Source organism: Notolepis coatsorum (assembly GCF_963971535.1).
Source record: "Notolepis coatsorum genome assembly, chromosome: 14".
In the NCBI taxonomy this organism is placed as follows: Eukaryota; Metazoa; Chordata; class Actinopteri; order Aulopiformes; family Paralepididae; genus Notolepis; species Notolepis coatsorum.
Window position 1 is genome coordinate 54,522,072 of NC_140178.1, and position 15,899 is coordinate 54,537,970.

General features: G+C 49.1%; 1 protein-coding gene across 1 annotated transcript in view; it reads right to left on the minus strand.

The window, feature by feature from the left end:
* Positions 1 to 15,899, minus strand: part of thoc6 (THO complex 6) — a 97,643-nt gene that overhangs the window by 51,641 nt on the left and 30,103 nt on the right. Inside the window, exons 4-6 of the mRNA XM_084329802.1 lie at positions 8,060 to 8,163; positions 1,575 to 1,612; positions 1,347 to 1,395 (exon numbers count right to left, since the gene is read on the minus strand). Of these exons, the coding sequence (XP_084185928.1) occupies positions 1,347 to 1,395; positions 1,575 to 1,612; positions 8,060 to 8,163 (191 nt within the window). The remainder of the gene's footprint in view (positions 1 to 1,346; positions 1,396 to 1,574; positions 1,613 to 8,059; positions 8,164 to 15,899) is intronic.

Consider the following 15,899-nt stretch of genomic DNA (forward strand, 5'->3'; position numbering starts at 1 on the left):
ACCAGAAGAACTGCATTGACTCATGTTACGGCTGCTAAAGCATAAAAACAATCAAAATGACAAAACACAAAAAGTACAGTAAACCAGAAAAGGTCTGGCCTGCTCGGAAGTTTAAAGACGGTGCTTTTTGGTAGCGAATACAAAAGTAAAAAAAAAAAAAAAAAAAAAAGGTCCAAGGCACTCATATGGCCTAAAAGCCATGATTAAAATGGCTATTTCGTGGGGAGATTCTTAAAAATATAGACTATAAATGGGAATGTTAAAACAAAAATGAGTTACAACCCACGGATAGCTTCCTTCAGGACTACTATCTTTTTTTTTATTTATAAATTTCACCATGAAACAGTCATCTTAATGAAGGCTTTTACAGTTTTTGGCAGAAAAGTGTAGTGGAAACTTTTTCTTTTTTTAACCAAAACTAGAGTGGTAAAAACAATCTGAGTCAGGTACTCATGAGTCTGGAATTAAATGTTTGTATTCCATCTGCCATTTTGACTATTACGGTTCTGGAAGTGGTATTTTTAGAGCAAAGTTTGAACACGAAATTGAACGGGAATTGTTGTGTGAACGAGGCTAATAGGCTCTAAAAATGAATGTGATACACCGTGCTGACATAGCAGGGTCACATATCCCAAACACTGTAGAAAAAGACACAAACTCATCAAGGACACCTTATTCCTCACAACGTTCAATATGGGCCAGTGAAATTATAAACATGGGAAAAAAACACCAAGGAGGCACAATCTTCATTAGAATGGGTTGAATTCAAAATCAGAACAAAAATAATTGAACCCAAATATCCAATGAACTAACCAAAATATTTCTCAGAGAATCAAATGAGTGTCCCAGACGAAGAACTGTATGAGTCCATTTGATGTTTTCCGAGTAACAATGTTTTCAAAACTTTATTATCTAAAGATGGTAAGTTAGAGTGTTGTGTTCATTCATAGTTAAAGACAGTAAAGGTTGAGTACTTTCTGGTGACAGTCACACTTAATCTAATTAATTTAGATTAACTTCACAACTGTCCAAGAAAGTTCTAAATGTGACGTGCACGAAAATGTGATTATCATTCATCAGCTTCATCTTGCACTGAAAATATGAGAAATCTAAACCTTTAATTTAGGTCAATTGTTCAAAGAAAGAATTTTTTTGATCAAGCATTTATTTTCACATGTCATCATTAGCACCCAGATAACTTCTTATGGATAAAATCAAATAGATGTATATTCTGATTAAAACTTTACTTTTTTAAAGTCAATCTGTGTCTTTGAGACTAACTACAGTTGACTACATGCAGAGTCTCGTCTTTAGTGATTCAAACTGTCATGTTCCATTGTACTCACTCGGAGGTTGAGAGCCATGGCATTAATCTCTGGAATCTCCAGGCTGGATCTGTGGATGGAAAACAAAGACCCTTTTGTGGTCGTGCATACCCAGAAACCCACACACTTCAGCATGCACATGCGCACGTATGTACACACATTAACATAGGGATGCACACACACACAACATAGAATTATGGCGTACAGTCAACAGACGTATGCCCGCACATGTGCACACACATTACTCACTTGTAATTGGGCCTTCGCGTCCATGCAGCTTTGGCATTCTGTGGAGAAGTGTGGCACAAAATCAACAGTCAGCTAAAGCTTGAAGATTAGCTTCTACTTGAAATGGCTACCTAATCTAACCCCAAACAAACTCCTGAATCCCTTCAAAGAATCACTTGGAGAAAGAGTAAACCCGACTGATGCGGACCAAGAACCAATGGTAGAGAGTAATATTAGTCGTATTAGTAATAGAGCCTATTGTTCGTGTGACGGATCATATTGGTCTGCGTTGTGTTGATGTTAAATGTTAATGTCCCGAGGGGGAGTCGAACAGGGGGCTCCCGCGCCGCGGGCGACGACACAGGCCGCTGCACTAAGAAGTGAATTCACTCCTAACTACCGTACCTATGCGTCCGTTAACCCTGTTATGAGGAAGTGAGTTTAACTTACCAGCCCGCAATGCCACAGTCACTCGTCAACACACCTGTTTCCGTGACTGTGGACATACCCACGGGCTTCCCCGTTACACTCACCTCCCTAAACTCACGCCCCTCAGGACATCCGGGTCACTGGGCACCACTGTGACGGATCATATTGGTCTGCTCTGCATTGATGTTAAATGCTGATGTCCCGAGGGGGAGTCGAACAGGGGAGCTCCCGCTCCGCGGGCGACGACATAGACCGCTGCACTAATTAGTGAATTCACTCCTAACTACCGTACCTATGCGTCTGTTAACCCTGTTATGGGGAAGTGAGTTTAATTTATACCAGCCCGCACTGCCACAGTCACTCGTCAACACACCTGTTTCCGTGACTGTGGACATACCCACGGGCTTCCCCGTTCTGTATCGTTAGTGGCTTAGCTTGGCATCGCTACTGCACTATCTCGCGTACGTGCACGCGTACTGAATAAACCACAAATGTACCTCTAATACCAGTATTAGTCTGACCACACCCCTCATCAGCTTACCTTCATAAGCAGGTGTGTGGTCACCTGCTCTCCTCCTTCTCGCTTTCACCACAAGGAAGAGGTGCCTCGGTAGATCCCCACACTTGACACCATGATGGAAGAAATTGGATTAGGAACAGCTTGGGAAACAAGGATACGTTGACATCATATCTTTATTTTCTCTCTCACTATTTTCGAGAAAATACGGCGATATTGTCTTCGTACTGGAGTGTCTAGAAGATGATGATCATTCTAAAAACCCTCCACCGGTTTTCGTATTGGGAGCACGCCGCTGCATGCTTCTCAACTGCAGTTCCTTGCTGTGTTTGTTGGGGTGAAACCTGTCAGGCCACAGCTGAACTGTCGGACATGCCGCTGTTGTGAGGAGCGGTGCGTTCCAGGTTGGGTGAGTAGTGTTTGCTGGCGGGCTCCACTTGTCTGTTAGTGCTATGGGGGCTACTTGACAAAGTTTATGGAAACCGGCCCCAGGCTAGGGTCCTTTGTTTAGCCGCCTAGGCGACAGAAGGCCTTGGTCTGGCGACCATTATAGTTTTAACTAGTGGGCCGCGACCATTGACACTGGTGATCCCTGTGTGTTCTGGACGAGTGGATTCTCTCTGTCACCGTGTTAAGACCCCATCTTTCATATCCAAATGAGAGTATTCCTTCACGAGGGGATATGTGCATGTAATGTGCGATAGCGGCAGATTCATGTTCAAAGTCAGCTATACAGGCCAGTTGGTACTGTGCTGATTCCGCCGGACGTGGTAATGTCACCGTTGTGAAGCGGTGTTGACGTCTTGTTTTCTCTTTTCTCTTAAAAAGTGAGGAGGGGTTCAGAACGGCGGCCTGTCTGGGTGAGTGTTATGTCATTGTTTACATGTTCATAGCTTACGGTTAGCCGGTCAGTGGCCTGGCGCGGGGTAGCTTAGCTTCTCGCGCGCCGCCGGGAGCTCGCTTCTGATCGCGTGCGTCGTTAGATCGGCGTCTCGCGAGCGGAAGCAATAGCACCCGAACGGTTGGAGCAGCCGTTAGCTTGATGCTATTCTGTTGAACGTGCTTTGATTTTAACATGTTTTACACTCTTGACCACGACGTCATCCTTGACAGGGGATGTTCGTCGACCCTGCCTGAGCCTAGACGGGGATTGCGTCAACAAAGAGGACTGTAGCGACTGGTGGAGCGGCGACGCTGCCCGGATCGAACAACACAGGACGGCTGTGTTCTACGGTGTCTTGTGACTGCACTTCGCTGATCTGCGTTCCGGGTAGGTACGGGGTTGGCCAGACCTCATAACACGTCTTCTGGTTTTACTTTGCTAAATGTATTGTGAATAACGGTGTTTTTTTCCCAAAACGTGTTGTTGCAATGCATTTGGGATACGTTGCGGGTTGTGTGTGAGCTGTTTTTGTCACTGGCAGTTAGCTTCTCCGTGCAGATCGTGATGTATTGATCTGGTTGTTGTGTGAGAAACATCATGGTGTTTATGTGTACCGTGTACTCACTACTAAGGCAACTAACCTATGAAGCTATGCTTGGTGACAAGTGAGTAAAAGAATGTTCTTTCTCAGACTGTAATGACAATGAACAGTGAGTTCACACATTAACAGGTTTTCCTGTTTTAACTGGCCGTATTGAGGGTAAAATAGGAGGATTGTGTTTTCCCCCCCCGGTTCCCTGGGGACTTTATCACCTCCTATCAGACATGTTGTGCATTAATTGTGTCTTTTGTGTGGTAGGGATACGATGTAACTCTTAGCTTGATTGCTGAGGTTGTGCTAAATCTGCTGGAGAAACTTATTTCCTAAAGGGAAATTGGTTTGGTTGCTGTCATGTGTGCTTAGCAAGGCCTGTGGTCGATACTAATCAAGAATGATGTATTCTCTCATTGTGAAAAAAACGGCGTTCCTCTGTTGAGTGTTTTTGCCATTTTTTGTAGGTGATGATGGGTTGTGTGTGTCATGTGACCTACAACTGGGTTGTACTGGCCACAGAAGCACATGTGTATGTTGGACCGGGGTTCTTAGAGCCTTCTCTATTCTGTGTTTTTCCTTAGTAAAAATCAGATAGCAGGTTAGCTCATGCGCTGTGTGGAGCTGTGAAACGCTTCATAGAGCTGACTATGACTGTCATATTCTCTTTTTGTCGTTACGTCGTATCATGGGTGTGGGGTCGTAAAGGGGTGAACTGGTAACCTTTCCTCTCCCCATTGTTCTGTCGGTCAGGGGTACACCCCCTGTCCTTCAAGGTTCCCGTCACGTGGCGGTTCGGCACGTTACGGGGGGGGGGGGGGGGGGGGGGGAGGGAGTTCCTGGTCCCACGGCCTGGTATATTGGGCGTGTGCACCGCAGGAATTCCCCCGCCATAGAGTACGTCACCGTGCGCGTCTCTGTTGGTAGGACTTCCGTGTGCTGTTCAGGTCCATGTGATGGATCTGTTTTCAGGGGGGGTGGTCAGGGCTCCTCCTCACCAAGCGCCTATTCAGGCCTTCTGTGAGTTCGGACTCCTTCTTCCATGTGAGGAAGCCTCCATCAGAGTACAGAGCCTTCCTCCTCAGATTGTCAAAGTGAGTGGACCCTCTAGAAGGGTCCTTTTCTATTGTATGTATATTCGATTCAATTCGTTTATTGAGTGTGTATGGGTTCAGTGCCTCTTCCCGGAGGCCCTAAAACCAGTTTTTTACATGGCTCGAGGTGCAATATATTCTTTTCAATCTGTACAGCTCGCGTGGGAAGTCTCTCTGGGGATCCCCGTCTCTTTCCTATGGGAGGGTGGTGGGATGTAAAAATGTGAACATTTTTTACCCCGGCTGTGTAGACTGGGATACATACTGTTGATGCTTCCTTCTTTCTATTCCAGAAGTGTTGGAGTTAGGGAGTGTCACACCCCTCTTGTCGTTCCCCTGGGCGCCTTGGGGATTCAATGACGGGTCTAAATAGCCTGTTCATTGATGGGGGTGTGTCCCGACGCACGTATAGTGCTAGCTCGCTGTAAACAGGCGATTGACTGGCACGCCTTGGTTGCTTGTGGTTGAAACAGCGTTTTTATAAAGCAACTGAGATGGGGGTTTTTCCTCTTCCGGCGACCACATCCCATGACCTGGGTGGGTTGTCGACGGATTCTCGTTCATGTCTGGGGGATGATGACGGGATGGATCTGAACATATGTAGTGGGGTCTCACGCCCTTGGGGTGGGCCACCAGGCGCGGTTCGTCCGAACGTCTGGGTGGCGCCTTCTTTTCATGTTAAGATCAACACGCATATCTGCCCTTCTCCTGGAGTAGGCATGTCGGCGTGGTTAGGGCACGGGACTGGTTCTGGTCACGCTGGTCCAGATCAGTTGAACCCGTTGTCCGCCGGGGATGCAGATCTGCTGTTCTGGTACCCTGAGGGACTTGGGCTTTTTTCAGGGGGAAAAATGCCAGGTCGGTCTGGGTGTCACAGGGTTAAGCGCTATGGAGACCCTGGTTGGGTATGTTTTTACTCAGCACTGTCGTCATGGCTTACAGCCATGCCATTCTGTACGCTCTCGATCTCGTCGGATCTCGGCCGCTACACAGGTTGGTCCTGGTTAGTACTTGGTTGGGAGACCGCCGGGGAATACCAGGTACGGTGTGCTTAGGGGCTGGTTCTCCATTATTTTTCGCTCCTCTCTCACGCATGGCGAAGAGGGGCCTGTGGGGGTGGCTTTTTGACCTCCTCTGGTGACCCTGTGCTTCCCGTACCGCCAGGCCCGGTCCGAAGTGATGTTTGCGACCCGTAGGCCTGGGTTAACCCTTTTTGGAAACTGAAACACTTGTACTGCGGTATAGCCGGTGTATACCCGCAGGTGTGTTTTGGAGTTTTTTCTTGAGGGGTTATAGGAACAACCACCGCATTGGGTAACACCGAGGTGGTTGATTCCCTGGTGTGTTGGAGCAGTGTCAACTCCCGGGTTCACCGTTTGAGGGTGCCCCTGCACGTTCATGACGTCTGCCAATCGTGTCAGCCTTCTCTGCCTCGACCCCTCTGGGTGGGGGTTGTTAAATGGAGGCTTGGTCATGCAACACCGCCAGCTTACGCTCCTTCCGCCGGGGCGGCTGTGTTCAGCTGTCCCCTCTGGCGCCTGTCTCGTCCGCAGTCTCCAGGCTAGGGTTAACAGCCTGTTGCCTGGTTTTTCCCCGGTGCGCTGCCTGCTTCCGTTGGTTAACCTTTTTTGTGTGCTTACGGCCATGCTGACTGTCTATTCTGCAGGGTCAGTGTGCCAGGCGGTGTACTATTGGGGGGACGGGGCCCGCTCGGCTTACGGCCATACCGACCTGAACACGCCCGATCTCGTCCGATCTCGGAAGCTGGGCAGGTTCTGGCCTGGTTGGTTCCGCCTGGGAATACCAGGTGCAGTAACTGAGGGGCCTTTGTCCGAATACGCTGGCGATGTGGGGGGCGGGGCACTACGTGCCCACCTGGTGGGGTCTTGATGCTGGCATCATGGACTTCTCCGGGCCCCCATTCTAGGGAGTCCAGTCCTTTTGGTGGGTCTGGGTCTTCCTTCGTGCTCCGCTGCTACGGCCTTGCCACGGGGTTGGGTTTGCCCTTGACCCCGTGATTCTGGGGGCAGTAACGAGGTTGTTCCTCCGTTCGTTCCCGGGTGGCATGCGGGTTGTGCATGTGTGTAGTCGTGGGGTCAAGCCACGGTCTGCTCACCCTGTGCGTTGAGTTGCTTGAGTGCCTCTTCGCACGGTCGGGTCCGTCGCCCTCCCGTGACGTCCCTAATAGGGGGGCTACCCTCCATTAGGGGGGGTCGGGGGGGCTCGGCCCTCCCTGTTCTGATGGTTTTGGGGGGCTGTCAGCGGGGTGTATTTGTCAGCCAAGTGGCTCCGCTTGGCCTCCCTTGTGCAGTAGCGATGCCAAGCTAAGCCACTAACGATACAGAACGTTAGGTTATGACTATAACCAAGTTCTGTTAGTTAGGGGCGATGCTTGGCATCGGACGGCCGCTGCAGCCCTTGTCCTCACCTTGTGGTGAAAGCTTGGGAAGGAGGAGAGCAGGTGACCACACACCTGCTTATGAAGGTAAGCTGATGAGGGGTGTGGTCAGACTAATACTGGTATTAGAGGTACATTTGTGGTTTATTCAGTACGCGTGCACGTACGCGAGATAGTGCAGTAGCGATGCCAAGCATCGCCCCTAACTAACAGAACTTGGTTATAGTCATAACCTAACGTTACACTCGCGACACCGTTCCCATGTACTGCGTGTGAAGTCCCACGGTCACCACATTGCATGTCTGCCATACTACGGAACACGTATCATGTACATTGATGATATTTTCCAAATAAATAGTTTCTAGTTTCTGAGATTGTAATGGAGACCAACTATTGAAAATTAAAACACTTACACAAATGAAAATAAACCAAACCAAAAAAATAAAAGTAAACTCTCTCAATGACTGATGTTTTGTTCATGTCGCACATGTTCTCCAGCGGCAGTGGCAGTTGCCTGGCTGTAGTGGCCCACTGCTTCTACTCGACGACTGTGTGTGTGTTTCACTATTCCTAGGTGCTCTCCTCCTCATTACCTTCTTGATAAGCTCCGTCCAACTCCAGGCACTGACCTCCCCGTTCCCGGCGCTGAAGAGGTGAGTGTCAGTGGAGAGGAGAGCGAACACCGGCCCCTCGTGAGCTGAAAGAGCAGGGAGAAGAGTGTGAGAGAGATACATTAACACAGCAAATCAATCCATCACAGTCATTATGTTTAGGTTCGTCGTCAGGCATATGGGTGGGGGTGAAGATAGAATAGTGCACAGATATTTTAAGTGTATGTTCTATTCACAACTGTATGATATGCAGTCTATAGACGTGTTTCTTGTTTATAAACATACCATGTTCGAGCCAATCAGCAATACCCGCTGAATCACGTGACTGAGTTGCCCCTACCTGCGTTGAGCTGTGGCGCTAAAAAAGTACAACAGGGCTCTATGGATAAACCATGACACTCCCCTGACTAAACTAAAACGGCTGAATGTCATTTAGCCAAATCAGCATGGCTGTGAGTCTTTCAACTTTTACATATCTACCTTTGGCATGGATTGATTGTTTAGATCACTAGCATGGCTAACAAATGCAAATATATTGTAGTCTGCCCCGTTGTTCTGACCAGGATTCCTTTTTGTCTCCTTGATGCGGTGCACACCAAGTCTGATGTGGGTGAGAAACCCGTCTATAGAGTCAAACCAGTAGAAAGCACCAACGGTGTCGGAGCAGAAGAGGGTTTGTCTTACTGGTCACCATAGGACGCCCACTGAGAACAAGAAACCAAGAGGTCGAAGAGAAGTAGAGGAATCTAAGACCCTTCTTTGACACAAAGACAAGAGAGAAAAATTGGGTGAGAAATCATGGGTGCATTCAGATCCAAATTAGCAGACTCTAGGCTAGGGTTCCGATTAATCCAGTTTGTTTCCACTTCAATTATGATTTTGGCTTCCTGCCATCATGAAAAACAACATAATCTAAATAAAACAATTATTGTGCCGCATGACATGTTGCTCTCACTTTGTCTCATGTTGTAAATGCAGCGCACCCTTCTTTCACAGTGGTGCACTCTGCCCCTCCCCCCAAGCCCAAACAGTAGTTATATGCCGTATTTGCTATCGCGTTCCGCTCTGAGCCGTACGAGATATTCTATCTCCTATGATACCTATTGTATCTCCCTACGAACAAAAAAATACATGCACCACACCTGTATGGGGCTCCGCCCCCATGGTGGCACCGCCCATATAGCAGTGACGGTAGTCACCACACACCCTTCCTCTATTTTCGTCCCAGCGTACTCTGATGCGTGCACCGTACGATAACTAGTAGGATGAAAAGATCAGAGTCATAATGTTGGAAGCTTACCGGAGGTTGCTGGCCCCTGGCATCTTCGACGCATGTTTTCGGCGACACGACGGGCCTGTGTTGATGTTCCTCGTTTGATGACAGCACATCGAGGTTCAGCTGTACAAGGCTGGCTGTCGGGCCAGCTTGTACTCAGGTAGGCCCCGTGTCTTCAGGCATGGGTATTAGTGTTAGTAATGCTGGTTTGTTTTGTTAACACAACCATGTTGTGTGTTGGCGCCGGGGGCAGGATGGTTTGGTGAACGTTCTCTGCAGGGAACGGTTTCCAAGCTGTCTTGGGCGTGCTGCTAAAACATCTAAAGCTATGCTACATGCTATCGCTAATGCCGCATGCTATTACTACTGCTAATTGCTATGCTGTTTTAATGTCTCCGCCGTGAGATGTTGTCACTCTCCCTCCTCTTGCCCGGTTCATCAATGAAGGTCAGTCGGTAGCTGTTGTGGGTTTTTTTGCTGAGTTCTATTTACCTTTTTCGGGTAAATGGGTTGACAACAGGGTAGGTCGTGGCTAGGTTTCCTAGCCAGGTATTTTACCTTGTGTTCCGGCGGGGTTTGTTGAACGGTGTTCCCATCTGGGTTGGCGTCGGGTAGTGGGGCTATGGGTCCAGCCGACATGGTAAACATGTTGCGTGTCTGTGCACAGGCAATTGTTGTCTTGGGTCCCACATCGCCTGGCGCTAGGCTGCAGTAGTATAAGGGCAGGGCCGCCTGGGAGAAATGTGAGGCCCTGTGCGTTTTTAGACGCGAGGCCCCCCACCTCCTGGGGCGGCCCTGTGTAGGGGGCTATTGTTTCGTTTTGTCACTCTGCTATGAGAAGGTCTGTCTTGCTACAGTTCTCTCCTCTCAAACCATTCATACTGACGGTCAATCGGTATACTGGGGGAGTAGTGCGGGGGGGGCTTTGTTTACCTTTTTTGGTAAATGGGCTAAACTAGGGCTGGTGTCCTGTTGTGAATATTTTGAATGAAGACGGGTCTGGTCCGTCTCCCCTTAAACTTTGTGTGTATGGGTTTGCTCATTCTACAGTTTTTTGTGGTTTAGCTCTTTTATTCATTTAACCCTTTCATGGTGCACACCACAGTGGAGGGTGCTGTTTGCAATCACCACTGGTGCTCCATGTTAACATCAGTCCTTTGTTTTTGATATATTGAAACAATGCCCCGCCCGGCCGACACCATGGGTGGGTCGGCCTGGCGAGTGGCTGGTGGGCTGTTAAGGCTTGTACCGCCACGGTATGGAATTGGCAACGATTAGAACTGTGTTCGAATTGCTGTTTTTTTCTATTAGAAAAATGGTGTCTGGTGGAGGTGCCTTGAGGGCCAGCCGACGTCGACACATCGCGCGAGGTTGTTGACGTTATTAGCTTTGACCCAGCCGCAAGCTATAACCGCTCAGGGTTCCCCTCTCCGCAGGGGATTTTGGTCTTCTGCTGGAGCGCGGGCGGTATTGTCCTAGGCCCTACACCGCCTCACACCGCGCAGCCAGAAGAAGAGAGAGCACGGCCTCGTCAGCGGCGATGACGGGGCCCTCGACAGGCGGCCATGTTTTTCCCCCGCCAGAGGTATCCTGGGCGTCGATTCGACAGGTGTCCACAAGGCCGACAGCCTTGGCGGCCGAGGGATCGGCCATGTAGGATGGGTTCGGCTTGAACAAACAAGCCGTCACCGTCCTGCCGCGAGCAGCCCGCTCTCCGATCGCTCCCTTCCCCAACACCAGCGGAAGAAGTGGGCTCTGATTGTTTCCTTTGGCTGCGGGCCGCGTGCCTTCGTTGATGCGCGGGCGGCCCCCCTTTTCGCTTCTCATGGGGACAGGGGCTGACACCCAGTTTATGGCTGAGCCTGGGTCTGTCCGTGAGAATGTTGTGCTGTCAAGCGGCTCCCACACCTTGATCTGTGTTGGTTGAGCCTGGTGTTACGTCTGTCAACTTAAGTGTTGTCAGCAGGGGGGCTCGAAACCTTTTGAGGCACACAGTGCGGGCTTCCCCGGCCTCGCCTTCGCCAGGCCTGGTATCATGTTGGTGCCTCCCACTCCTGGAATATTGGCAAGTGGTCGCAGCTCACATGATTTGGGGTGGTAGTAATATCACTGCAGGGCTACGGTGTGTAGGAACCCATGGGGGCCTTACACCTTGCATGTCCGGCTGCAGAACAACTCCTTCAGCATGTTCTGGAGGGGTGTTCAGTGGGGGGGCTTTTTTCATCGGAAGCCCCCCGTATCAGACCGGCCCTTTCTGTCGGGGTTCCCCCTTGGGTGCGATTGCCTCGTGGGTGGTGCCAGGGTCAGGTGTTCCGACACGGAACGCGCTCCTCGCACGGTTCCAGGTTTGGCTACGCACAGCGGGGGGACCGGGCCAACTATCTACGGTTCCTAGCGGACCTGCGCCACGTGACGGCGAGTGCGTTGGGAGTGTCGTCACATATGACTACGGCAGTATCATATGTCGAGGTGGATGGAGAGAACGCTGAGGCGGGGACTTGTGTTTACACAACCCCACCCGTTTTCAGGTTTGGTACAGACCCTATTGTCAGGGTCTCCAGCTGTGACAGCTCTGGTCAACGAGATCCAATCTCTGTGGACGAAGCAAGCCATCGTCGTGGCGTTCTCCTTCCGGTGTTCTCTGCCCGAGAAGTCGGGAGGGAGGGGTGTAAGACCCAGGCTGGACCTGTCCCATGGGAAGGTTCAGCATTTTTTGGATCGTCTCCTACCTGTTGAACACTGTCAGGTGGGGGTCTGGTTCTCCTCCATAGACCTGTAGGATGCGTATGCGCATCCCCGATCTTCCATCCTAGGGCTTACCTACGCTTCCTTTGCAGGGTTAGCGTATGAGTACCAGAGGCTGCTGTTCGGTTTTCTCTGGCTCCCCGCATCTTCACCAAGTGCGTGGAGGCCGCACTGGGGCCTCTGCGTTGTCCGGGGTTACGGAGTGTTCTGCCCTGATGACGTTCTGGTCCTTCGCGGTCAAGGTGGATCGTCAGGTCTCGTACCAGGCAGGTCTCTACCAGCCTGGGGTTGCTGTAGACTGGTTGTAGAGTATTCCTCTTCCCAGTCAACGGTTGGAGGGCTATGGGCATCCATCTCAGAGCGTGTTGTCAACACGCTCGGGAGGTTCCGTCCTAGGACGGTTACGGCGCTGTCTCACGTCGCGTTTTCACCGACGCCTCCCTCGCTGGTGATGCGTCGGGCCAACGCAGTAGGGGGCAGCTGGCAAACCATGCTGCCCGGTCTGCGCTACGTTCAATGTGTTGGTGTTGAAAGCGGTCCTTCTGGTCCACAAATGGTGTTGATCAGGACGGACGATACGACGTCAGTGTCGTGTATCGACGGACAGGGAGGAGTACGCTCCCCCTGTCTGCACCAGGCGGCGGGCGGCTGGCTATGGGCGTCCTCCATCTGCGCGGCCTGAGGGCTCCCCACATCCCCGGCAGGGAGAATGTGGGTGCAGGTGTACTGTCGCGGGGCGGCCCTCATCCTGACGGGTGAGGATTGCGTCTGGACATGGCCAGGCGGGTCTGGGACCGATGCCGTGCCGCCAGGGATTCTTCCCCATACATCTGTTAGGTCAGTTGTTGGGACGGGTACGTTGAGGGGCGCAGGTTCTTGATCCTGATGGTGTTACCATCTGGAATGCGCATGCTCCCTCCACTGTCGCGCTTACGCGGGCAGATGACGTATGTTCCAAGTGTGGTGTAAGGCGGGGGGCCGGGACTCAGTCTCCTGCCCCTTGGATGCTGTCCTTAGTTACCTCCAGTCTCTCCTTGATAGACTGTCGGCTTCGACGGTGAGGGTATATGCAGCAGCTATATCCTCCTATCGTGGACATCATCGCCTACGGCAAGCGTAAACGCTCAAAACGCAAACCGTAAACAGAACCCGGAGCGAACCAAGACTGAAGTGTGTACACAAACTAGAGGGGGGAGAGGGAGGGGGGAAGTTCGCACCCGACCCGGAATGAGGACGGTACGGAATGGAACGGAACCGAATGGGTGAGTGAGAAAGGCCCCTTAGTCAGGGGAGTGCCATGGTTTCTCCATAGAGCCCTGTTGTACTTCTTTTAGCGCAGCAGCTCGCGCAGGTCCTGGGCCCTATTCCCCGTACCTGGTTCAACTAAGTCGATCAAGAGTCCCATTATCCAGATTCAATTAATCCGATGTTTGAATCCGGGATTTTCCTGTTCCTCGAAGGTGGATTCAGTCTCGTTCATTTGAACCAGACTTGAGACCCAGGATAAATGCGCGCGCCTCAGCTGCCAAGACAGCAAGTGTCGATAGCAGAAATCCTGATTTTCTAACGGCATTGATTGATTGATTGATTTAAAACTTTATTAACAGATTGCAGAATGGGTACAATGCAGTACGGCTCATAGCCTCGCCGACAAGTTAAATGCATAATCTATATGCTAATTTTAAATCCCTCATTACCCCAATCAATCAGATTATATTTCTTTAAACGTACCTGCTGGCAGTATAGGCTTATGGAATGAATAATCAAATGAGATCTTGCTAGCGAAAATAATTAGTTCAGCTCTTTCAGAATAACGATAAAAACAAGCCCAAATAGTATATCTAATTGATACGAATTATATCATGATGATATCTGTATGTGCTTAGGTATTAATATTATGTACTATATAAATACATGGTTTCCAAAGAGAGGCTTGGAGGGAGGCTTGCAGTTACACTATTAATCAGGTTTTAATCTGTTTCGGACCTAATCCATACATGCATTGAATTGATTACCATTTGGTTTATACCAGTGACACCTCATGTTCATCATCAGATAACAGTGCTTGAAAAGATAAATGCATTTTCTCGAATTCATTCATCAAAAACGTCAAAGGCTCATTCAATTTATCAAGTCACGTCACGTCATCAAATCCATCAAACAGCGCATCTCCTCATATATTTTAATCCCAGTTACAATATCACAATAACGTGTGACACTATCACAGTGATACAATTAAATATTCCACAGATTCAGATTCCTCATAATTCATATCCACAATCTTCAGCTTGAATGAAACGCATCCGGGTGCTCCGTTAAGCAAATACACAGCGAAGAATATTAAACTAATCAGAGCCAAACACCCGATAGGTTTCATTCATTAAAAATATCCCAGCGGGATTCACATTTGCAATGATCCCTTTAGTCAGTTATTAAAATAACTGTGTGTGTCGCGACTCGCGAGCGCCGTATACATATGACGTGCATTATATAGGACAAAGTAAATTCATAGGCTGAATATGATTTATTAACAGCGTTACTGCAGACATATTATTTTACATTTCAAACGAAGCACAAGAACATAATTCAGAATGGTATAATGCAGATCTAGACTGTGAGAATCATTTCAGGAAGCGAGCTGGCATTTCTTTGCGGGGGCGTGGCCATGGTTCATCCAGCTAACTGAACTTAACCCTGCTCTCGACCAGGCTCAAACTTTTTGATCTGTTGTCATAGTGATTTAGACAATCGAGCGTCGGGGAATGGAAAGGTCTGGCTTAAGTCAGGCTATGCTGGATATTATCCGGCTAACTCAGTTAGCCAGGTACGGGGAACGGGGCCCAGGGCAACTTAGTCACGTGACTCAGTTGGTATTTCTGATTGGCTCGAACACGGTATGTTTGTATACAGCGAACAGGTCTATTCTAACAGTGAGCGTTTTCACATTTGGTCCATTTCAGCATCTCAAGTGGACTCGGACCTTGACTCTGCCTCTTTTGTGCATCATGTGAATGCTCCAAATGAACCCAGACCCCCGAAACCGAAGTGCGACGTTCTAGGGCTGGGCGATATATCGAGTATACTCGATGTATCGCGGCCTGTTCTATGTGAGATGTAGTAAATTACTATATCGTGAACATCAAGTATATGTTGTCACGTCGCGGCTGATATGAGACTTGCTTTAGTGCAGAGCGTTCCTCTCATTTCATTATAGACAGACCAGCGCGGACCTTAAATGACATGCAATTGTAATTTCATTACACAGACCAGCGCGGACCTTCAACGCGAGCAATGGGCTAACGTTAGCTGCTAAGTTAAACCATAAATAGGCTAAGCTAACTAGCGTTAGCTCTTAGCTGCTAACCCTGCACTCAAAGCGGACTCCACGACACTACACACTAGTTCCATTCATGAGAAAAGGGGGTGGGTTACATTGACGACGCTTAACAACAGAGGTTTAAAGATAACTTCATATTTATTGGTTATTCGTTTCTTGCATCCAGTTTCAATCTCCGTGTGTTCAACTTCCTGTGTTTACATTCGAGTGTGACATCATCGCCTACGGCAGCTTATATTCTCTCTCTCTCTATTCAATGATTTAAAGTAGCCAAACGTTACAGTATAAATACTAACTGGATAGTTGATGATATAATTGATTGAAAACTTTATTAACAGATTGCAGAATGGGTACAATACAGTACAGCTCAATACACACAATTGTTAAGGGGATGCTATATATATATATATATGTGTGTGTGTTTGGCTAAAGTGGATAGAAAACACAGTACTGTGCAAAAGTCT